Genomic DNA, 24,199 nt, shown 5'->3' with positions numbered 1-24,199 from the left:
CCGGCGAGGCGGCCGACGTAGTCGCTCGCTTGAAGAGAGAGGAGGCAGAGGATTTCGACCAAGTGAAATCGAGTCTGCTAAAAAAGTACAGGCTGTCAGCGGAGGCGTTCCGTCGGAAGTTTCGGGAAAATGAAAAAGGCAGAAATGAGTCATATACAGAGTTTGCCTACAGGCTTATGTCAAACATGCAGGAGTGGCTCAAAGAAGAGAAAGCGTTTGGTGACCACGAGAAAATTCTGCAGTGTTTCGGGCTGGAACAGTTTTATAGTCGGTTACCTGAGAACGTGCGGTACTGGGTCTTGGATAGGCCAGACGTTAGTACAGTGGCTAAAGCCGCCGAGCTAGCCGAGGAGTTTGTGACGCGTCGGGCTCGCGGAGCTAAGGACGGTCAAAAGGGTGAATTTGGCTCCAAGTCTGAGAGGCCGAAGTTCACACCCATGAGAGCAAGGGGGGACACGCGTAGTGCGGATGCGAGTGAAAGCAGTCCGACCGAACGTAAGGAGACGGCGGCAGCCGAAGCCGAACGCAGAAAGCGGTTCGAGGCGAGGCAAGCGCGCGTGTGTTATACGTGCCAGAAGCCGGGTACTTTTCGGCGCAGTGTCCAGAAACAAAAAGAGAAGTCGTGTGTTTGTCATTATGTAGCACTGACGAGAACATGAAGCTTCTCGAGCCTTACATGCGAGACTTCCTCGTGAACGGGAAAGAGTGCCGAGTGCTTCGTGATTCCGCAGCTACAATGGATGTAGTTCACCCCTCTTACGTAGAACCCGATATGTTCACGGGCGAGCGCGCATGGATCAAGCAAGCCGTGGAAGCTCATAGCGTGTGTCTGCCCGTAGCAAAAGTGCTTATTGAAGGACCTTTCGGAGCACTTGAGACGGAGGCCGTAGTGTCATCTAGGCTGCCCCCCCAGTACCCGTACCTATTTTCGAACAGGTCCGATCACCTCCTGCGCGAGAAGGGGCTTTTGTTTGGTGAGGCTAGCGTTCAGGCCTTAACCAGATCGAGAGTTCGGGAGCTCGCTGCAAAGGCGGTAGTTGCGGGGCCGACGTTGTCGAACAATGAGAAAGGGTCGGAGGCGCAGCAAGCTGATATTCCGAGCACGTCAGAAATGGATAAAATTGAGCCTGTAGCGTTGAAGGCACCAGGTACTGGAGATGAAATGCACGACACGGGAAAGTTAGAAGAGCTTCCGGTCGAGCTTCCAGGACTAGGCTCAGTGACGAACAGGGAAGACACTGATCAGGTCATTAGTGACTTACTCAGTAAAGCACCGCTGTCGCCTGAGCAGAAAACCGAACTACACCAACTCTTACAAGAGTTTCAAGGTCAGTTCTCTGAGAGGCCTGGTAGGACTTCTGTCCTTACTCATGATATAGAACTTACCTCCCCAGAGCCAGTACGATCCAAGGCGTACCGGGTGTCACCCCGCCAGCGCGATATTATGGAGGCTGAGGTAAAGAAAATGCTACAGCTCGGTGTTATTGAGGCGGGTGAGAGTGATTATACCTCCCCTTTGATTTTAGTTGAGGTACCGGGCAAGGAACCTCGTCCTTGCGTCGACTACCGCAGGCTTAATTCCATTACTAAGGATCAAATTTATCCGATCCCTAACATCGAGGAGCGCCTTGAGAAAGTTAGTAGCGCTCAGTTTATTTCCACCCTAGATCTTGTCAGGGGTTATTGGCAGGTTCCACTTACAGAAGAGGCTAGTAGGTATGCGGCGTTCATTTCACCAATGGGAACATTCCGTCCTAAAGTTTTGAGTTTTGGTTTGAAGAACGCGCCATACTGCTTTTCAAGCCTCATGGACAAAGTGTTGCGGGGACAGGAAGAATTCGCTTTACCGTATTTAGACGACGTAGCGATATTCTCCGCATCCTGGTCTGAGCATATGGCACACTTGCGGGCAGTGCTAACCCGCCTGCGCGAAGCGGGCTTGACAGTCAAAGCTCCCAAGTGCCAATTAGCACAGGCCGAGGTTGTATACCTCGGTCACGTGATTGGACAGGGTCGTCGCCGCCCCTCTGAAATAAAGGTGGCCGCTGTGCGAGACTTCCCGCAACCGCGCACGAAGACCGATATTCGGTCGTTCTTAGGTGTCGCCGGCTACTATCAGAGGTACATCCCCAGGTACTCCGATATCGCGGCTCCCCTGACGGATGCTCTAAGAAAAACAGAGCCCCAAACAGTCGTCTGGAGCGAGACAAAGGAAAGAGCTTTTAGCGCCCTAAAGAGCGCCCTAACAAGCCAGCCTGTGCTACGATCGCCAGACTACACAAAAGGGTTCGTTGTTCAGTGCGATGCTAGTGAGCGAGGCATGGGCGTTGTACTGTGCCAAAGGGACAATGGAGAAGTGGAACACCCCGTCCTGTATGCTAGTCGTAAGCTGACCTGTCGTGAGCAGGCGTACAGCGCCACCGAGAAAGAGTGTGCGTGTCTCGTGTGGGCCGTTCAGAAATTGTCATGCTACCTAGCCGGCTCGAGGTTTATCATTGAGACGGATCATTGCCCTCTCCAATGGCTGCAGACCATATCTCCCAAAAATGGCCGCCTCCTGCGCTGGAGCCTCGCTTTGCAACAATATTCCTTTGAGGTGCGTTACAAAAAGGGGAGTCTCAACGGTAACGCCGATGGCTTAAGTCGAAGCCCCTAACGTGGGAATCCGCCTCAAAGTTGTTGGTTACTGATGTTTTCTTCCTGAGGCAGGATTTTTAACATATTGCTTTTGTTTAGTGTTTCAAAGTGATTATGTGCTCTCTAGTGCAATTTTCCAATTTGTGGACGCGTTCTGAGTGCTGCTTGACTACTGTAAGGAACTAGGCAGTAGTATAAAAGGGGAAAGAGCCTGGCAGAGCTTAGTGAGGGTTGTCTCGTGCTTGCTGACTGAGCGGTTGCGTTTCGGCGTAGTTCTAACGCTTGCTGGGAACGAGCACAAAAATGGCAACTCTCCCGAAGTGACTTTGCAGTGTCCTATGTGATCCTGAACCCGAGAACGAGGCCTTCTCTGTGCGCTGCGCTCAAGCAACGTCGAGGGACGACCGGTTTCGTTTACGAGCATCATCGAGCGACATCCCTCTGGACAGCGGATGCAGTCCCCTGACCATCGGGATCTCCTTCTCCCGGCGGGGCGGTCTGTTACGTCTCGCCTTCGACGCGCGGTATAGCCGGCGCGGATGCAACGGACGCCGCGGCTTCGTTCATCGCGGCCGCAACGCCTCCCGCCAAGCGCGTCCAGGCAGGTTTCAGTGCCACGTGTCGTCGTGCGTGCGTGTGTGTGTGTGTGCATGTTGGTGCCCACGCTTGTCAAAGCGCGGCAGCCGGGGAGAGGAGCTCCCCAACTGGGAGGCGAGGAGGTCTGACCGGCGCCGGCCTGGCGGACGCGCCCGTCACGTCTGGACATGTTCAAGCGTCGCCGTATCGGACGCCTCTTCCCAAGCCGTTCCTTCTTGCCATCGACTCCGTGGGTATAAAGGGGGCTGCCCCGGACGCCAACGAGAGACTTCGATTCCTTCCTTCGAGTAACGTGGTCGCCCTGACCGGCTGCTCTTTTGAGATGCCAGAATAAACAAGTTGTTCTGTTGCCAGTCGACTCATCCTTTGCCGGGACCTTCGGATGTTTCCAGCTTTGCCCCAGGCCGCCAGGCCAACGCTACCCTTGGGGCTTGCAACCCTTTTGCAACACCACCTCGAGCGTACAAATGTGGTTGCGCTACAATGCATATTTCTTATGTCTGTAAATAAGTGTCAATACAAGCAAATACACAAATTCTAGAAATGTAAATGGCTATAAACACAGAGTTGTAATGTATATAGCAACAGACACATGCAAAGTATTGTATATGCTATTGCTGTAAAGAGTTGTAAATATATGTAAATAAATGCACGTGAACGTCCCCTTCTTTTCTACAAATGAGCTTAAAATTTCCCACACTTCGCACAAAACTGAAAGCAGCAGCTGTGCTTGCCATAATTGACTGGTGCCATTTTAGTGCTGCTGCGAAGACACCTCATCAGTGTCGCGGACCACACCATTTATCCTCGCAAAACAATTTTCGTTAATCATGGTGCCACGAAACAAACAAACATAACAACTTACAATGCTCTAGTTATCTGGCAAGGCGCAGAATCATCAAGTGATAGGCGGAGCGAACGCCTGAGCCCACCTCTGCAAACGGCGAGCAAAGCGGCCGCTCCAGCCGATTTTCGTAGGAAAAAGCGCTGCGCCGCGGATGAATCGAGAGCTACGCAAGAAGGGGTACGAAGCAGGAATCTGACAGACGCGTGGTGTATGTCTGTAGTATAGGAGTAGGAGAGATAACGCTAGCACCGCGCGACCGTTGGCAAGCATGACGCAAGCAGTCCAACCATCCTAGCTGTTAGCGCCGCAGCGCAGCAACTAACTGAAGTGGGGCGTACCGGCGGCTCCCATTGCGAAGCGGGCGATGTGGCTGGCATTGTAAAAAATAGAGGAGGCTCTGGTTGACAGCACAAAGTCCTCTCATTTCGAAGTGTGATCTTTTACTCTCTGTCGATTTTGCTATCATAATGACTGACCATTGTTCACATAACAATACACTGAAATGTGTCCGTGAAATTTTTGAAGCATTTATTCCATACTTATATACAGAGTTGATCACACTTGTCTAGAGCGCTCGGGCTTTGTGGTGCGGAGCAAATGAAGTGAAATCTTTTTGCAGCTGCTTTGCTAGCAGTAAGGCGCTGGTGCCTGCGCTGTCCACGTGTCTATTCTGCTGCCCTACAGCGCAACCATTATTAGTGAAAGTCAATACCTGCTTAAGAATTCCGCTTTATTTCCCCCGGATGGCACCTCTCGAGCGCTCTAGACAAGTGCGATCAGCTGTGTACATTCAGAGGCAACCATTGCGTGCACGCGCACTTTGGACCTCAAGGTTTTATTTGTGGAACAAAAATTTATTTGCTCAAGGATGAGTTTGTATTCCCTTTGGTGTTTTTAGTGTGAGGGTTGCGGGACAAGTGGTGCATATTTTAATCGAAGATGCACCATAAGGTCGTACAGCAGAGCACATATGCAACCCCTGCACTGTCCAATATGTGCTCTTCAAAATGAACCTTTGCAATTACTGTCCTTTCTATCGCTTAATTAGGGGAGTATTATTTTCGAGAGGTGCGGCCACAAAGTAATTACACGTTGTGCATTGTCACATTGTTAAGAAGTTCAGAGTGTATGTGTTGTTCGCACTGCACTTGGCGTCATCTTTCTGAGCCACTGCAGTCAAGGCTAGGCAGAAAAAGGATGGAGCTGGGCCTTAGTGCATACGTCACTGCACTAAATAGCAGAGCCTGCAAGTGAGCATTCTCTCCGCTTTTTGTTTAGTTATGTTAATACTAGGGGTGTGCGAATATTTGAACTTTCGAATACGAATCGAATATGTTTCATATTCGGTTCATATTCGTACTCGAGAAATGATATTCGTGAATTTACGAATATTAGGAAATTCCCGAATACTCGGCAGCGACCGTATACCGCGCCGACTTTCGTCAATTTGTTTGTGGCAAAAGCGCAATATCTGGACAAATTATCTGAATATAGAGTTTAAAGTTCCAGGAAAACAATACAACGGACCTGTTCTCTCTCTTCTCCATAGTTTATAGCGTGGACCGATCGCATTCCAATGCCGCTAGACTTGACCTTGTGCGCTATTCCGAAAGTGGGCTTTTCCACATATCACACTTGCGGCGAACAAAATGGGGGATGACCCGCTTCTAACAATTGCAACGCGAAAGCTCGTTTATTTTTTTGTCCTTTTGTAATATGTTATCTAATTAATGCCCACACCAGTGGCATCCGTTCGGTCACCTTAACTCTCTGAGCGTGACCACCGCCATCTTATTTTGGTCAACTACGCTATGCGGGAAAGCCTACTTGCGGAATTTCGCGTGAGGAGAGCCTAGGTGTCGAAACAGGGCAAGCGATCCTGTAAAAATCCCACCTATTGCATGGTGCACTGTAACCCATGCACCTATTAAGTGGGCGTGACAGCAGGCGTGACAACGTTCGGAGGGCCCCTGTCACTAGGTAAAAAAAAATAACCTGGCCGCGTAGTTTTGGTTTCTGAGCTTTGCCACTCGCCCGTGGCAATGGCAACTGTTGGCCCGTGCATTCGCCAGTAGTCCAATCTCAGCATCGTGCCGCTTTCAGGCGCTGACTGACACGTCGCTGGTCATTTTTTTTATTTTTAGAGGCAGTCTCGCCATTCCGACGCCAGTATATATTCCCCGGCCCCTTGCTTGCATTTGTGCTGTTCCTCCAGCACACTAGAACGGGCGGCTCGTCACGGGCTCACAGGTGTTTGCACGATAGAGCAAACACCTGTGATCAGTAGTTCCCGGATCAGTAGTTCCCAGGTTCGAACCAGACCGCGGCGGCTGCGTTTTTATGGAGGCAAAACGCTAAGGCGCCCGTATGCTGTGCGATGTCAGTGCACATTAAAGATCCCCAGGTGGTCGAAATTATTCCGGAGCCCTCCACTACGGCACCTACTTCTCCCTTTGTTCTTTCACTCCCTCCTTTATCCCTTCCCTTACGGCGCGGTTCGGGTGTCCAACGATATATGAGACAGATACTGCGCCATTTCCTTTCCCGCCAAAAACCAATTATTATTAAACCCAAACTCAAACCAAACACAGTGATAACACCACCTATCGCACCTCAGCGCGAGCTATCCGCTTTTACTTTCATCTCTACAACGTAGATGGCGCTGGTTTGCCGCAGCTCATTTTCAGATACCTGTACATAAGGAATGTTGACACGAAATGGAGGAAGCAAACTAGAAAATTGAAAACCAAATATCGGGACAGCAGTAGGGGGCAAATCAGCAATAATCGGTTAAGAAATATGTTAAAGGAAGAACTCTGTCGAAAACAGGGATGCTGACGAAACCGGCACTGGCAACATACAGGATCTTTAAGCAGGAAATTGCCAAAGAAAGTATCTATGATAATTGCAGGGGAAGCTCTTTGTTGTTTGAGGCCAGGATGAGAGATTTGCGGACTAAGACATATAGATTCAGGCACCGCGAGATAGACAAGTTGTGCGTTGCGTGCGGAGAGGCGGGGGAAACGGCTGTACACTTGATACTTTTCTGTAAAGGGCTTCACCCTACAGTGAAAGCAGGGGGCCTGATTTATCCAAAGCATTGGGGTGTAAGTACAGCGAAGGAAAGTAGATTTAAAGCACAAGCGAAGGGTATCTCATTGGTGGCTAAAATCAAGACAAGAGTAAAATTTCACAAGTCGTGGCTAGGTGCCTTGAACCACCGCCAGATTTAAAGGGACTATGCAAAGAATTCAAAGTCGCTTGTAAATGTTTTCAACGCTTAGAAATGATGCTAATGAGCATTCACACCAAGTATCGCTTCCAAACTGAGCCGTCAATTATACATAAAAAATACTTGTTTTCTTTTTAAATTCGCGGGCCAATTGATGTCCTTGTAGTGACCGATTTTGGAACTAAAATCGTGAAAAAAGACGTCACTGTACCCATGACGTCACCAGGCCACCAGCACGCTGTCGTTCGCTGGAGCCACGGCAGCCACGACGTCACGGGCACACTCCCGGTAGCCGTGAAAATCGTCTGCTCGTGCCGCCGCGCGGGCCAGGGCATTGCCTTCGCTCATATGGTTTAAATTTTCCTCTGCCGCCTCCTTCTGTCAGGAGTTCCGGAGCCACTCGCACGGCTCTTCGTGGGCACGCATAGGGCTCGATGCCTTTCGCGGCCTTAAGAGCAGCGGGTTTATTACTGCTAACTACAACAGATGACAAGCAAAGAAATCCGATGCGCGCCGCAATCCAGGAAGGCGAAGAGAGACTGGAGAGAGGCCGCCACGCAGCCGACGCTGCTGCTGGGGTGCTAGGAGCGACAACCGGACGTTCCAAAGCGAACGTCATCTGATAACGTATTCAAAGGCGGGGACCAGTCCCAGACCTGTTTTCTTTATTTTTGTCTGGTGCCCCGCGTGTACGAACTGAGGGAGAGAGGAGGAGCGTAATTTTTAATCGTCTATATCTTCGTTGTTATTGATGCTAGGTTAAAAATTCTTGCGTTGGGGTGACGAGGGATGAAATGCCTGAGATTGAGGTTGAGGTGTTGAATGCTACAGGTGGGGTTAGCCTTGCTTTGTCTGCCGGCAATTGCTCCACCGCAGCGTCCCATCGATATTAACAATGCCGCATCTACCTCGCTAAGCGCACAGTCTCTTATAATAGCACACATTCTCTCCCGCAGTCACCATCTATGCACACAATCAATAAACACAGTTCACATCACAGTCCACTCCAGAAGTCACCATCTATGCACATATTCAGTCACAGTAGAACATAGGCCATTGCAGTGCCACACTCCATACACACATTCACTCACTGTATAAAGTAGTCCACTCCGGAAGACACCATCTACGCACACATTCAATCACAGTAGGCCATAGTCCGTTCCTGCTGTCACCACTTAAAAACAAGATACGTGTTCTGCAGAAATGTTAAAAGAAGGCGTGCAGCCTCCTTTCTGCATGTCTGGTTTCCACTCGGGTAGACAATGTCCTGCACTGTGCTGTGACGGGTTCCTGTCTTCTTGAAGGAAGCGAACATCACATGCCTTTCCGCGTTGTACTCTGGGCAGTACATAATATAATGTTCGATATCCCCGCGCACACCACATATAGAGCAGAGCGGAGACGATGCTATGCTGGTCTTATGCATCCATGCAGGAGTGCGAGCAGAGGCCGTGCGAATTTGATGTAGAAGGGTCGCCTGAGATCTTCTCAGTCCCTTGGTCACGCATGGCTTGTGGGACGCACTCCACAGGGTACTGAAGTGATCGAGCACCGTTTTCCTGCAAAGACTTTTTCCCATCTTGAGGTACTTTTTTGATGGAATCCTTGAGAGAGCTTTATGGGCGAGACTGTCTGCCACCTCATTACCGTTGACTCATATGTGAGAGGGCACCCACTGGAATAGTAGAGTAAAGCCTCTGCTGTGCAGATTCTGCACCAAGCGCAGATAGCTTAGAGACAAGGCGTCAGTAGGGAATCCACGCTCTAACCTCTGAAGGGCAGATTTTGAATCAGTTAGGATGACAACAGGTTGAGCCGGACAAGACACTAACTTCCGTAAAGCCGCCTCAATAGCAACACTTTCAGCTGTTGTGGCGGATACGACGTCAGTGCAGCGTACGGACCACTTACAGTCCAAAGAAGGAATGTAAAAAGCCGCTGCGCTAGCTTGTTTGACCTTGTTCACAGAACCATCCGTGAAAATTTGAAGATGGCAGGCATACTCTGTTTCCAAGTATTCCAGTACAAGCGGACGCGTTGCTGCCAAAGGAGAGCTGCGCTTTGCGCTCACATGGGGAATTGTGACCTTACAGTCGAGGGTCGGAAAAGACCAGGGGGCTTTCAACCGTTTCCTTTGCCTTCGGACATTAATGCCTAAAGAACTAAGAGTATTATTGAGTGCCAAGTAAGCCTTCGACTCATATCTCTTGCAGAGCCGCTGGAGAGGGGATCGCCCAGCTACCATCTCTCCTAAGCGGTCAAGATGCATTAATAGTCTCTGAGAAGCGATAAGGCTAAGAGGTTTCGATAGGGATTCATGATGTACTGCCTTATTCGCAGCCGCCTGGGGAACTCCCATGGCTCTTCTTAAGCCCTTTCTGTGGACAACTTCGAGACGCTCAAGTCGTGATGCTGAGGGGGAAATTAAAGGCAATTGATACATTATCCGGCTGACCACCAGCGCTCATGAAGTTTGACCATTGAAGAAGGATGGTTTCCCCATTGCTCATGTGCAATTCTACGGATGACATTGAGACGAGAAAATATAGATGAAACAATCGCGTCTACCGCTTTTCGCCACTGTAGACGGGAGTCAATATTGACGCCCAGGAAACGCGCGTGGTTGAATTGACGGATGCAAGAGTGACCAAGGTCTATCTTCAACCGCGCTTGACGTCTTCCTACACCTGGAAACAGAATAAAGCCGGATTTGTCCACTGACAGAGACAACCCCACACCTTGAAGGTAAGCGTGTGCCGAAAGTATAGCCTGCCGAGCTATCAGGGCTAATCGCTTGTGTTGGTAGCCAGTAATCCAAATACAGATGTCGTCAGCATAAAGTGACATACGCACTTGCCTGCAACTTTTTTTCAACGAATCGGGTAGGCCAGCCATTACGGCGTTAAAGAGCGAGGGGGAAAGAACACTTCCTTGAGGCACACCTCGTGATAGAACCCTTTCGGTGCTTAACGTACTCCCTAACCGTACACGAACCGCGCGATCACTTATAAACTTGTAAATGAATCTTAACATATGGCCCTGTATGCCCATGCCTTGCAAACTGTTTAGAATTGAGCTCTGAAGCACGCTGCCGTAAGCTTTCGCAACATCAAGAAAAATGGCTAAGGTGGAAAGGCCGAAAGCTCTCTGGTGTTCAGTGTGACTGATCAAGTCTAAGACGCTATCTTGGGCACTAAGACATCGGCGGAATCCTGTCATACATGATGGCAGTGCCTTGCTGTCCTCAAGCCACCGTGATAAGCGTTCATTTACCAGCTTATCCATCAACTTAGCTACACAGGAGGTCAATGACCCTGGGCGATACGAGGCAAGGTCTGTCATGTCTTTGCCAGGCTTCAGTACCGGAACTACATGTGCCACCTTCCATGACGGAGGAACATCGCCAGTCTCCCAAACTCGATTGATGAAGTTGAGGAGCTCCTTTCTGAGTTGCAAGGGCAGATTATTCAGCATTTGATTGGTGATGCCGTCGGGACCTGGTGAGCACCGGCGCCGCAGGCCACTGAGCGCAGTCTGAAGCTCACGAAGCGTGAACGGGACGTCCATGATAGACCTGGAGGAAGCAGGTGGTGAATATATATCTATTCCAGAATCAGCGCTTACGGGTGCGTCTGCAAATTCCTCTGCCAAGCACGCAATAGATTTTTCCTTGAGTATTGCAAAAGCTTCAAAAGGCTTCGAAGGGCGAGATTCTCCAGCAAGGCTGCCAATAACTCGCCATATTCTCGTTATCGGTGAGAACACAGTCAGACTAGCACAGAATGAGGCCCATTGCGACCTGTAAAGCTTGTTCCTGTGCCGTCTAGTAGCAGAATTCAGCCTATTGAAGGTCGTCTTCAGTAGCCTGTCGTCCTTCTTCCGCACGAGTTGCCGCTCCGCCCTTCTTATCGCTGCGCAAAGGTTCCTGAGTTTTAAATCCGGGGCCGGAAAATGATCAGGTAACTTGACCGCCGTAGTTGCTGCTAGCTTACTAGAAATCATTTTGTCAACAACATCACCAGAAACACGTTCTAGGTGCTTTTTGTACTTGTCCCAGTTGACCACGTTGCTAATTTTAGGACCATGCATACGAAAGTCGGCAGCAAATACAAACATCGGATAGTGATCACTTCCCATGTGGTAAGGCGCTGTTGACCAACTCACGCGGACGTCAGGTGAATGCAGTGTCCGGTCTATAGCTGTCGCTGAGGCTGGAGGCCGGAAAAAAGTGGGGCTTCCGTCATTGGCAACACACAGGTCCAAACTGTCAATAACCTCTACAAGTTTGCGTCCACGGGAATCCGTGTTTTTGTCACCCCAAACGACATGATTGGCATTGAAATCACCGCAGATGATTCTAGGTGCTGGACAGCGATCGCAGAGCTGCTGTAGAAACAAATCTAATGCTACCTTCTTCCGCGGAGACACGTACACGGATGCAATAGAAAGGGTTCGAGAGCCGAGCTTTATTCTCACAGCCGCTACCTCAATGTCATCCGTGCAAAGATCGGCAACGCTTAGAGAGACATATAGAATTTCTCTTCTTATGTAAAGCGCAGCACTTCCTGCAGGAAATGACTTTATGCTGCAGTTTTTATGGGCGACATATCCAGTCAAACATCTCCCGCTTAGCAGGCCAGCTTCTGACAGGGCCAATACTGGAACACGTCTCTTTCAAGAATAGTTTTAGTTCAGCTAACCGACTTAAAATCCCAGCGCAGTTCTACTGCAATATAAACGGCACTTTTCGGTGCATATGAGATCCACGAGGTTTAGCCCCATCCATTTTAGTTCGCAAGGAAGTTTGCTGCGAAGGTGGAAATTAGGGACTCAAAAGAAAGCACCAGCTGTAGGAAGTTCTTCAGGTTACCAGGCGCCATCGCTGGAACATGCGAAATGAAATGTGAACATGTGAGATGAAATGCCTCTCTCCTCTGCTTTACGTGATCTCAATTAATTTATTGCATAGTCCCTTTAAAGGATTCAGCCTTGTCCATCCGGTTTGGTTTCGTTTAAGGGGGTTTAACGTCCCAGAGCGACTCAGGCTATGAGAGACGCCGTAGTGAAGGGCCCTGGAAATTTCGACCACCTGGGGTTCTTTAATGTGCACTGACATCGCACAGTACACGGGCCTCCAAAATTTCGCCTCCATCGAAATTCGACCGCCGCTGCCGGGATCGAACCCGCGTCTTTTGGGCCAGCAGCCGAGCGCCATAACCACTCAGCCACCGCGGCAGCCCTTGTCCGTCCGTCCGTCCATCCATCCATCCATCCATCCATCCATCCGTCCATCTATCCATCCATCCATCCATACATCCATCCATCCATCCACCCACCCTACCATCCACCCATCCATCCACCCACCCATCCATCCATCCATCCATCCATCCATCCATGCATCCATCCATCCATCCATCCATCTATCCATCCATCCATCCATCCATCCATCCACCCACCCACCCACCCACCCACCCATCCATTTATCCATCCAGCCACCCACCCACCCAACCACTCACCCACACATCCATCCATCCATCCATCCACCAACCCACCCGCCCACCCACCCATCCATCCATCCATCCATCCATCCATGCATGCATGCATGCATCCATCCATCCATCCATCCATCCATCCATCCATCCACCCACCCACCCACCCACTCACCCATCCATCCATACATACATCCACCCACCCACCCACCCACCCACCCACCCACCCATCCATCCATCCATACATCCATCCATCCATCCAGCCAGCATGTATCTGTGTCTCGGACGCCGTCTAAGCCATCGGAGTGCACTTTTTTGGATCTCCAGTTACTTCGTCCTAAGCTAAGAGCCAGGGACTCCGGAACTTTTTTTTTTCTGAGGAGGGCAAGACTTCGGGTTTATCTTGTTATTTTTTATTACTCATTTACAGAATAAATTTTATATTTTATTATTTTTGTAAAAGGTTGATGCAAATTGTCATGTTGTGGTGACGACACTCCAACAGTCAGGAGGACAACGGAAACCGCGCTTCCAAAAGAAACTGTTAAAGGGGCTGACTCGCGCCCACTAAGAACTGAATGACTCTGCGGCGGCGATAGCCACAAGCGTGCTCGGCGGTCATCGAACTGAATCCCTGCAGTTCTTGGCCGCGCTCAATTTAAATCTAGGAAGGAACTTTCGATAAAGAACCAATAGACACTGCAACAATCTAGAAAAATGTGGAAGCATTTGCACGCGGCCACGATCAGTGGAGATAAGTCTGGTCGCATCTCGCATTACAAAACAAAATGATAAAGCCCCGGGCCGGCGGTTTTGAGTGCGAACGAACAAACGGTGCAAATATTTACGGCAGTATAAAACGAAGTGAAATGGGAATCTACACATGAGGAGTGATAAATGACATTAAACCAGTTTGTGCATAGTTTTTTTTTTTTAAATTCTGCTCATCATGATTATGTACACTGGTCAGACAGTCGACTTCTGCTGGGACATGACTAGTTTAGGTTACTCATGTACGAAATGCTTTACAACTGGCAACGAAGCGAAGTAGCTCAGACCCACTGTGATTTGCATTACAAGAGTCCTGTAACTGAAGTGTTTCAATTTTCAGAAATCTGACCCAAGTGCAAGCAATCGGAGACAGGGGGAGGGGGGCGACCGCCCTCCTTGCCGTGCCTGTTCCGCAGTCCCTGCTAAGTGCTTTTGGTATTTGTTTGTGTACTGTACATGCCGTAGGGACGGTAGTTTTAGACCGTGTAAGGGTTAGGAAGGCTAGCGGAGCTGTGTGTGCCGTAGGGCTTTGTTTAGGAGTTTTGGCGGGCTTTTATGTTGCGTAGTTGGTTGGATGATGGGATGGCAAGCTAGGAAAGCCAGGGGGACGGGGAGCTAGCGCAGTGCGAGGAGTGTGAGCGTTTGTGTTATTTGGACGAGACGGATTTCGGGAGCTTAGCCGAGGCAGAATGTTCTAGCTTCGCGTGCAGGCTATGTAAGCGTTTTGAGGAGGCCGTTCGAACGTTGGAAGATGAATGGGCAGCTAGGATTAGGGAACTCAAAGGGGACCTGAAGGCGGAGCGAGAGGAACGGATTAAGCTAGAAACTAAGGTCGCCGAGACGCTTAACAGGGAGGGGGGGGGGCTGAGGCTGACCTGTTGGAGCGAATTGTGGGAGAGCTGAAAGAAGAGCGGGAAAAGCGGGACCAGATAGAAAAGCAGGTGGAAGCGCTCAAGTCATGGGCGACAGGTCACTCCGGTTCGGGGAAGCGTCAGGTGGTGGACGAGGACAGCGTGGTACACATAAAGGCCGTTGTCCATCAGCCTGAAGGTAGCGGTAACAAAGGGGCTCGTCGACCCTACAGCGCGGCTGCGCAGCAGGCTTTGAGTGGGAAAGACGGAAAGGTATCGGGCACAGTGACGCGCGACAGTAGCGTACAGCGGCAGGAGAGCCAGCTAGCGCGATCCGGAGGGCAGCAGTCGCAGGCAGGAAGCAAACGGTTAGAGCGCAGAAGGGATCTTGTAATGGGTGACTCGAACGTAGCAAGGGTTGAGGCAGGCGTTTTAACTATAGTAAAGGCGGGTGCAGGTGGAGGCCCAGTCAGGGAAGTGCATGGGAGGTGCAATGGCCAGAGTCCTAGAGGTGGTAGGAGACAGCATGGATAACGAGCACCGTGTCGTTATCCCTCCTGGTCTCAACGGTGTGCTGAAGGTGAGGAGCCAGAACCTCGAGAAACACAAGTGAGGATGCGTCGGCTTAGAGAGGCCTTTGAGAGGGTGCATGTGACCATGTGAACAAACTCAGAGGTCCAGAGGAATGGAAAGGAGGGTCGTTGAAGCTAACCGTGTAATTAGGTTAATGAGTCGACGACTAGGATACGGGGTAATGGAAGTTAACAGGGAAGTGTACGAGGTCAGCCCCCACGCTTTTGCACAGGATGGCATTCACTACGGTGCTGCCACTGGTAAGAGGGTAGGGGTAGGTTAGGTCGCCAGGCAACAGCTTTTTGTAGCGTAAGCTACACTGGCCGAGGTTAACCAGTTTCGCGTGCATCCTGGAGAGCCGTGCTGAGCATGTGCGAGTAGCAGTGACGTCACAAACGTGAATCGAACCAGGGCCTTTGGCGTTTGAGGTGGAGAAGCTACCACTCCGCCACGACGGCTTTATTTTTATCTTTATTGCCTGTTTCGACAGTTTACAACAGATCACAAACATGTTCTGCGCTACATTCTCAAACATCAAGAGCGTGCATGTGTTTCACTCACGTGTGAAAACCAAAACTTTCAAAAGAACACAACTCTCCCATCAACTCGATAACTTCATCTCCAAAACATAGCTCCTTGTACACTTCACGCAGCCTAAATACGTTTTTTTTTTGAAGTAATCTCGGACAGACCGCACATCTTCATCGCAGTGTCCTACAGCCATCCTGCTTCACCAAAGGCTGTGCAGGCCAAGAAGGAAAATTACATCTATTTGTAAAGATCCGCCTCAACGTCCAGGAATCGTTTCCCATACGGCGTCAAGGGTAAGTCTTTCTTTTTGTACGCTGGAGCACGTCCCAAAAATGGCCAGGCTTAGCTTGGTTAAGCCAAGAATGCGTTGCATATCTCGATGGAGTTCCGTGCTGCTCCGTTGGCTCGATAGGCTATTGACTCGATCGCCATTGAAACTGCCCGTGTAGCAGCGCTCGATCGCCTTTGAGTCGATAGACTATCGGTTCGAGGGCCCTCGAAATGCCCATGTGACAGGGGTATAAGACTGTCCCGGCGAAGGAGCGCAGCTCTTTTATACATATGCCGTGACGTCAATCATAGCGCAGCGCCCCTATAGGGAGGAGCGGGAGTAAGGTGGTGGCTGCGGCCGCGCGCGACCGCGCCAGTTGGGGCCCAGCTTTTCTTCCGTGACGTCACGCGCCGGCGCAGCGCCCCAAGCGGGAGGAGCGGGAGTCAGGTGGTGGCTGCGGCCGCGCGCGACCGCGCGAGTTGGGGCCCAGCTTTTCCTCTGTGACGTCACGCGCCGGCGCAGCGCCCCTAGCGGGAGGAGCGGGAGTCAGGTGGTGGCTACGGCCGCGCGCGACCGCGCGAGTTGGGGCCCAGCTTTTCCTCCGGCTGTCGTGACGTCACGTCACGTGGTTTGGTGGCTGCCCGGCCGCGCCCAAGGGCTGAACTGAGTGATTGCAATATGCAACGCATAAAAAGCAGCACATCCCAGCAATCAATAAAGACGTGTTCTATTGACTATGGTTTGTGACATAACAAGCAGTCAGCACCCCATGGTAAAAACAATCCCTTTTCTTCCATCCATGTTTTAACCGGCAATGTACCAGTCTTCAACTTGAAGAAAAACGTCTTCACACCCGCTGGCACCACCACTTTCCTTGCTCCTTTTAAAACATTTCCTCCTTGGCCTATACTATAGAGAGATCAATATATCGGCTCAGGGAAGACACAGTCAAGCAAATCTTTTAGCAATTTCTTACGCGCTACATGTGAAAGGTATTCCAAACGGAACCGAGCCTTTAGAAACCGGAAAGCAAAGATCACTTCTTTCAAAAATCTACTTGAACTGTATCGCATCCCGTATACAGTGGAAATGATAGTCTGGCACAGCCGAAAAAAGCCTCACTTGAATAAAAGTCCACAGGAAAGGGTCGCGTTGATCTCGAAGAAACAAATCTTGACACCACCTGCCTCAGGTATAAAAGTGTGGCAAAGAAAGACCCCATTTTCTCAAACGCAGAAATAAATTATCACGTTTAGTACTCTCCCATGAGGACTGCCAAACAAAAACGGCAAAGCGAGGATGAGACTTTTCAATGTTAAGTCGAGAGCACGAAAGGAGCTGCAACAATTAAATAGCACAGTTTTGAAACCAGGTATACACTACATCTGTTTGCGCGCGCGAATATAGACAGCTCCTTTCCCGACCATTTCTGTGTACGCGTGGGCAGTTCATGAATTTTCTCGTTCCAAAAGTCATCATTATCTCAGCACTTTTCACGAGGAAAATCTAGGTACTTGGAAGGGACATGTGACCATTTTATACTTGCATGAAACAAAGGCGCTGATGTCCATTTCCCGTGCCAAAGGCCCGCACGTTTGTCCAGATTAACAACGCTGTTGGTTGCATCACAAAACCTGCGAACAACCGACATCGCATGTTCTATGCTGCTTTGATCGCTACAAAATATTGCCACATCATCGGCATAAGCCAAAACTTCAATTTCACATGATTTTGTTCAAAACCACGAATTGAGCTGTTATTTATTACATTCCGGCAAAGTGCCTCTAGGTACAGAGCGAAACGTAGCGGTGACAATGGGCAGCCTTGCAGCACGGATGCTCTCACGGCAGTTCTGTCTTGAGCTCTCGGTTAACAACCAGATTCATGGTACAGTTACTATAAGCCATTTTAACCCCTTTTAAAATTACTTCCCCAACACAGGCATGTTCGAGGATTTTAAAAAGAATGTCATGACATACGGTCAAAGGCCGTCTCTAAATCAATCTGCAACATTGCGACTGGCCTAAAGTCAGCGTCACAGCATTCTAGTATACTTCGAGTGACATGAACATTCGTGAAGATGGTCCGCCCTTGAATTGCACACGTCTAGTGGGGGCCAACCAATATGTCCATGACTGACTGTAAACGTTTTGCTAATACTTCCATAAAAATTTTATAATCTACATTACTAAACGTTATCGGCCGATAACCAGTAACTTGCTTAAGCTTAGCAGGATTGTCGGTTTTCGGTATAAGTACTGTATGCGCACGAGAAAACGACGGTGGTAAAATACCCATTCTAAATGACTCATAAACGTGCTGTAAAATGAGAGCAGTTTCGCGTTTGAACGCTTTATAAAATTCCACTGTTATCCCATCAGGACCTGGCGATTTCCCCAAGTGAAGCTCATTAAATAGCGTATTCCAATTCCGCTGTTGATAAGTCGGCAGACATGATGCCAGTGTCTTCACTGGTCAGTCTGGGTAATAGATTTAAAAATCCAGCCTGAAAGGCCTGTACATCCGCCGATTTGGAAGCGAACAAATCACGGTAATACTTACGTAAAGCCTCCCTTATAACCTTCGGATCGTGCGTCAGAGTACCGTTGTTTTCATTTTCTACGATATCTTTCCTTCTAGCGTATCTTTTTTCTGTCGTCAAATTCCGCCTACTGAGCATATGATCTGCCAGCAAGCGACCCGTTCGTGCACGAATTGCAGCTCCCTGAAACCTGGTCACATCGATAGCCTCACGCTTGGCTTTAACTTCGCTGATAATATCAGTGTATAGTCTCGGAGCTCTATTTTCCTCTAAAATTAATTCTTTCAACATCTGTTTTAGGTTCTTTTGTTCAGCTTTTTCAGCATGTTTGATTTCTATGGACCTTTCGACAGCCCTCATTTTGACATAAACTTTAAATTCCTCCCATTTTTCTGCCCAACTTTTCTCATAACTCAAGCAAACTTTTCCTAACACGTTCTTTGTTTCTAAATGAAACGTATCGTCCTTTAATACTTTTGCATTGAGCATCCACAAGTCCCAGCTGAATTTTTCTTAAGGTGTCATGTTCTTTCCCATGGTGAATATGACACAACAGTGATCGATAAATGTAACCGGTTCGACGATGTAGTTATCGCAGATCGCCGCTAGCTCAAGGGAAACGTAAGCCCTACCTAGCCTAGCACTACTACGCCCTTGGAAATGCGTATAATGTAATCTCATTCCTCCCTTTGCACATTAAAATATTTTCTTGGCTCGATGTTTAACCGTGAATAAAGGCGCAAAACAAATAAGTGCAAGGTATCTGACATATGAAAGTTTAATATGGAGTGAATCGAGCATGCTCTAAAGAACGGAGGTAGTCTAAAAGCGGTGAAGAGGAAACTAGGCATAGGGAAAAACCAGATGTATGCGTTAAGAGACAAGGAGGGCAATGTCATTAGAAAGATGGATGAGATAGTTAAAGTAGCCGAGTGGTGTGGAGCGCATATGGCAGGTTGTCTCAGATCATGAACAGCAGGTTACAAATATCCCTCAAGAGAAAAGTGTACAACAGCTGTATCCTACCGATACTCACCTATGGGGCAGAAAAGTGGAGCCTAAAGAAAAGGTTCAGCTTAAGTTAAGGACCACACAGCGAGCCATGGAAAGTAAAATTATAGGTGTAACATTAAGAGACCGGAAACAGGCCGAGCGGGTGAGGGAACAAACGCGTGTTAATGACATCCTAGTCGAAATCAAGAGGAAGAAATGGGCTTGGGCAGGGCATCTAATGCGAAGGCTAGATAACCGCTGGTCCTTAAGGGTAACAGAGGGGATTCCAAGAGAAAGTAAGCGTAGCAGGGGGCAGCAGAAGGTTAGGTGGGCGGATGAGATTAAGGAGTTTGCTGGCATAGGGTGGGCGCAGCGGGCAAAGGACAGGCTTAATTGGAGAGACATGGGAGAGGCCTTTGCCCTGCAGTGGGCGTAGTCAGGCTGATAATGATGATCATGAGTGAATGCGCGCCTTTCATATATACTCTTCCTAACCAGATGTCGCCGCGCTTACGTTACGTATATCCTGGATTAGCAGCGCTAGGCCATCACCAATTTTTTTTTTTGGGTGGGGACCCAGAGCCCTGAGGGCACAATTCTAGAGAAGGATGAACCAAGGGAAGAACGATGATCAAAGAAATGATGGAACCATAGGAGAAGAAATAGACACAAGCGCCAGGGCCAAGTTAATTCAAATATAGGGTACATTAACATGCAAGGTGGCACGAATAGGCTGAAATGGGATGAAATAGAAGAACAGTTAAGGCAGGAGGAATTAATAGTATATCGGTTAGTGGAAACACGTCTTAGGGACATGGAGAAACCACCTTGTAATCCAGACTACGCATGGGAATGTTGCAGTAAAAGAGAGGGCAGCAGAAAGGGGGGATAGGGTCATTCATTCATGGAAGTATGAATTTTCAAAGTGTTAAACAGTAATGTAAAGAACATTTGTGGCTAAAAGGAAAAGGGCAGGGGAGCAAACACTCCTTGGCTTTGTATACCTGTGGACAGGAGCTAATGCCAATTTAAAGAGGAAAACAGAAAAAAATATGGTAGACTGTATCTCAAGCCCCATTGATGAACTAGGAGGTCGGGGCGAGATAATTATATTAGGCGACATGAATGCACACATAAAAAACCTAAATGGGTACTCAGATTCTACAGGAAGCATTCTGCTGAATATATGGGAGAGGCATGATTTAGTTGAATGAAACAGTACTTAGAAGTGTGAAGGGCTCATAACATGGGAGGGATGGAGTCTGCACTCGACGATAGATGATGCATTTATTTATGTCACATAGGATGTATAACAGGTTAAGGGTACTGAGCATAGATGAACATGGCTCCAGAAGCCTAGGTAGTCACCACAAACATATCAAGTTGAGTTGCAGAAGAGAAGCCAATGTAGGACTGAAGTGACCTGAACATCAGAGAGGAACTTTTACTCACGTAGAAAATGAATTGGAAGCAGCAGCCAAATTGAGAAATTTTTGAGGATAATCAAACAGAATGCACTTATAGCAGATTAAATCGATTACTTGAGCTAGAGCTAGCTCAGGTGCGAGTCAAGCCAAAAGCAAAAGTAGGTACAAACACAAGAGTTTATGGGATGAGGAGGTGAAGAAGGCCATAGAGAAACGTCAGGAATCGTCGAGGGAACACAAATATTTAAAGAAGAGGGGGGAACCAGAGGCTGAAGTAGGCAGAAAATAGGATACCTTCATAAAATGTAGAAGGGAACCACATATTTGATCAATGAGAAAATTACAAGAAAGGGTGCCCAATGATTGTCAAAAGTAATAAGAAGGACAGAAAATTAGCTCAGAAATTTTGGAAACATCTCAACTCTATGAGTAATAAGGCTAGGCTAGAGCAAAGGTTTATCGTTACAGATCAGGATATCCGACTAGAAGGGGATGAAGCAATGGAACATATAGGAACAAGGATGACAGAAAAATTTAAAAAACAAAGAAATGTTGCACATAATTTATCAAAGGAGTATAGACCGGTTACCGCAATTGTTTCGCTTGGACAAAGAGAATGGGAAAGGGCAGAGAAGAAGATTCCTAGTAGTACGTCGACAGGGCCGGATGGTATTCCGATTATGTTAATGACGAAGCTGGGACCAAAATCCAAGCAAACAATAATAAAGGTAGTAAACAAAATGAAAGTGGATGGCAAAGCACCCGATGAATGGCGATTAAGCAGGATGAACGATATACAAGGGAAAGGGGGACAAAGCTTACATAAACAACTACCGTCCAATAACAGTGACGTTTGTTGTTTACAGGGTGGTGATGCAGACTATCAAGGGCAGATTGCAGGCTTCGATGGAGAACGAGGAGGTTCTAGGGGAGCTACAAAATGAGTTCCGGAAAGAAAGGAGGTTAGAAAACAATCTGTGTTCATTGACACAGTGTATAGAGATTGCTGAAAAGGAACACAGACCCCTATGGCTAGCATTTCTCGATATTAGGGGAGCGCACGACAACGTTATTCAAGAGGATTTGTGGGACATACTGAGTACATTAGATGTGGAAGATGGAGTAATTAATTTTTAAAAATATATATATACACGTAACAGAGTGCTTATGAAATGGGAAAAATGTATCGGGGCCTATAGAGATACAGCGGAAGCTTAAGCAAGGATTTCCTCTGTCTCATTTGTTGTTCATGTTGTACCCACAAGGGCTAGAGACCAAACTAGAGAGGAGCGGACTAGGCTTCAACCCTTTTATTAAGCAAGGAGAATGGATTAAACAGTCATTACCGGGACTAATGTATGTGGACGATATAGTGCTAATGCCTGACAACAAGGAAGACTATCTGAATATGATGGACATATGTGGTACAGAGGGAGATAGATTAGGTTTCAAGTTTAGTAAGAAAAAATCTGCAGTCATGATATTTAATCATGAGGGCGGCGAGCATACAATACAGGAGTTCACACTACAAGTAGTGGATGAGTACAAGTATCTTGGGGTTTGGGTAAACAACCGTGTTGAGTATCTGACAGAGCATGAAAAATATGTATGACTAAAGCTAGTAGGAATGGAGCTGTCATGAAAAATAGGGCACTGTGAAATTACAATAGGTACGAAGTGGTAAGAGGTATCTGGAAAGGAGTGATGGCTCCTACTCTGACTTTCGGCAATGTGGTCCTATGCATGAGTCTAGATGTTGAAGCCAGGTTACAAATAAAACAACGCGGCGTAGGGAGGCTAGCTTTGAGGGCATATGGCAATACACCTAATCAGGGGGTACAGGATGATATGGGATGGGCGTCGTTCGAGAGCAGAAGACGGTATTTGAGGAGCGATATAGAAGAATGAGTTGAAAGCAGTGGGCTAGGAAAGTTTTTAGATGCCTGTACATCCGTCCGTCCGTCCGTCCGTCCGTCCATCCATCCATCCGTCCATCCATCCATCCATCCATCCATCCATCCATCCATCCATCCATCCATCCATCCGTCCGTCCGTCCGTCCGTCCGTCCGTCCGTCCGGCCGTCCGTCCGTCTGTCTGTCTGTCTGTCTGTCTGTCTGTCTGTCTGTCTGTCTGTCTGTCTGTCTGTCTGTCTGTCTGTCTGTCTGTCTGTCTGTCTGTCTGTCTGTCTGTCTGTCTGTCTGTCTGTCTGTCTGTCTGTCTGTCTGTCTGTCCATCATTTCAGTCAATTAAAATGTTTTATAGAGTAGAACTCGATTGATATCGAGTCCTGTTTCAAAATTCCCATACTCATAATTACTCATGCACGCAAAAGCACACAAAGACACTTCACGAAGTCAAAGAGCGCAACGCATTCACTAGGTCCACATTTGCTCAGTTCGAACCTACGAGCCTTCATTGCGTGTTCTGCGCGTGATCGCCTTCCAATGTGAAAGACCTGGGTCCGTATTCCGAGTTTGTGTCGTAATAAAAACCGTCATAATCTTCTGCAACGAGAACACCTGAGCGGTCGAAACGCCGGTAGCATATGTGGTGGTTCGGATGCAGCGAAAAGGGTCGAAGAAACCGGACGACGACGTCAAACACATCGCGTACGCAGCAAATGCTCGACAGCCAACATGGCGGCGCGCTGTGAAGTGAGGCCTCCCGCTTCGAAGTGAACTCGTCGATGTTACTGCGTTTTTCAGCCCGTGATCTGGCTATAAACTGGATACGGGGCTTTCGCTTCGTCTTGTCTTGCCTGTAACAAATTGGATGGACGATAAATTCGGCCTGTTTTTTATTTCGTTGGACGTTTCGGTAGCTCCTAGGCCTAACGAGCACCGGTTTGTTGCAGAAATGGCTCTTTTCATTCAAACTGGATGGCGCCACTATCACCGAGTTATCTCGTCTGCCTATGCTGAGGGATGTAGCATAAAGCTGAATGGCCCGCAGAATACTTGCGTTTACTGCGCGCAAACGTGCATTACCAATTATAGAGCTCTCTATTAGCTGTTAAAGCGTCCTGCATCATGATCGTGCGTAATGTCTGCCAGCGTGAAACCACTCACGTGCACGGATGGTCAGTCGCCAGCGACGCGCTGCTACACCGAAGCGTTTGGCATGCCAGAGGTGGTTTTTTGGTGTCCCTAACAGTTATCGATAGCCGCGGTGGTGTGGCTCTTCAACACTGAGCTCGCGAGTTAGCTTGAAAGTTGTCAGTCGTCAGTATGGGCATGCGTGCGCTTCGTACCATGGCGAACCTATGAAAACTTAGTCTGCGAAGACTCCCAACGCATATATCAAGAGAAACACGGCAAGAAAATTTTTTTAGCTCATCCCTTTTAATTTGCAGTGGCTGCATAAAATGAAAAAAAAAACGTATATTACCGTCTGCACAACCGTCCGATCAAAGCACCAATTTACATTCAGCGATGTTG

At 48.5% G+C, this 24,199-nt stretch overlaps 1 protein-coding gene across 1 annotated transcript in view; it reads left to right on the top strand.

Moving 5' to 3' along the window:
- Positions 1–24,199, top strand: part of LOC144125695 (uncharacterized) — a 122,288-nt gene that overhangs the window by 33,028 nt on the left and 65,061 nt on the right. Inside the window, exon 5 of the mRNA XM_077659316.1 lies at positions 15,708–15,821. Within this exon, the coding sequence (XP_077515442.1) occupies positions 15,708–15,821 (114 nt within the window). The remainder of the gene's footprint in view (positions 1–15,707; positions 15,822–24,199) is intronic.

Source organism: Amblyomma americanum, chromosome 1 (genome assembly GCF_052857255.1).
Source record: "Amblyomma americanum isolate KBUSLIRL-KWMA chromosome 1, ASM5285725v1, whole genome shotgun sequence".
Lineage (NCBI taxonomy): Eukaryota > Metazoa > Arthropoda > Arachnida > Ixodida > Ixodidae > Amblyomma > Amblyomma americanum.
The sequence above is the reverse complement of the archived record's forward strand: the minus strand, read 5'-3'. Positions and strand labels throughout refer to the sequence as shown.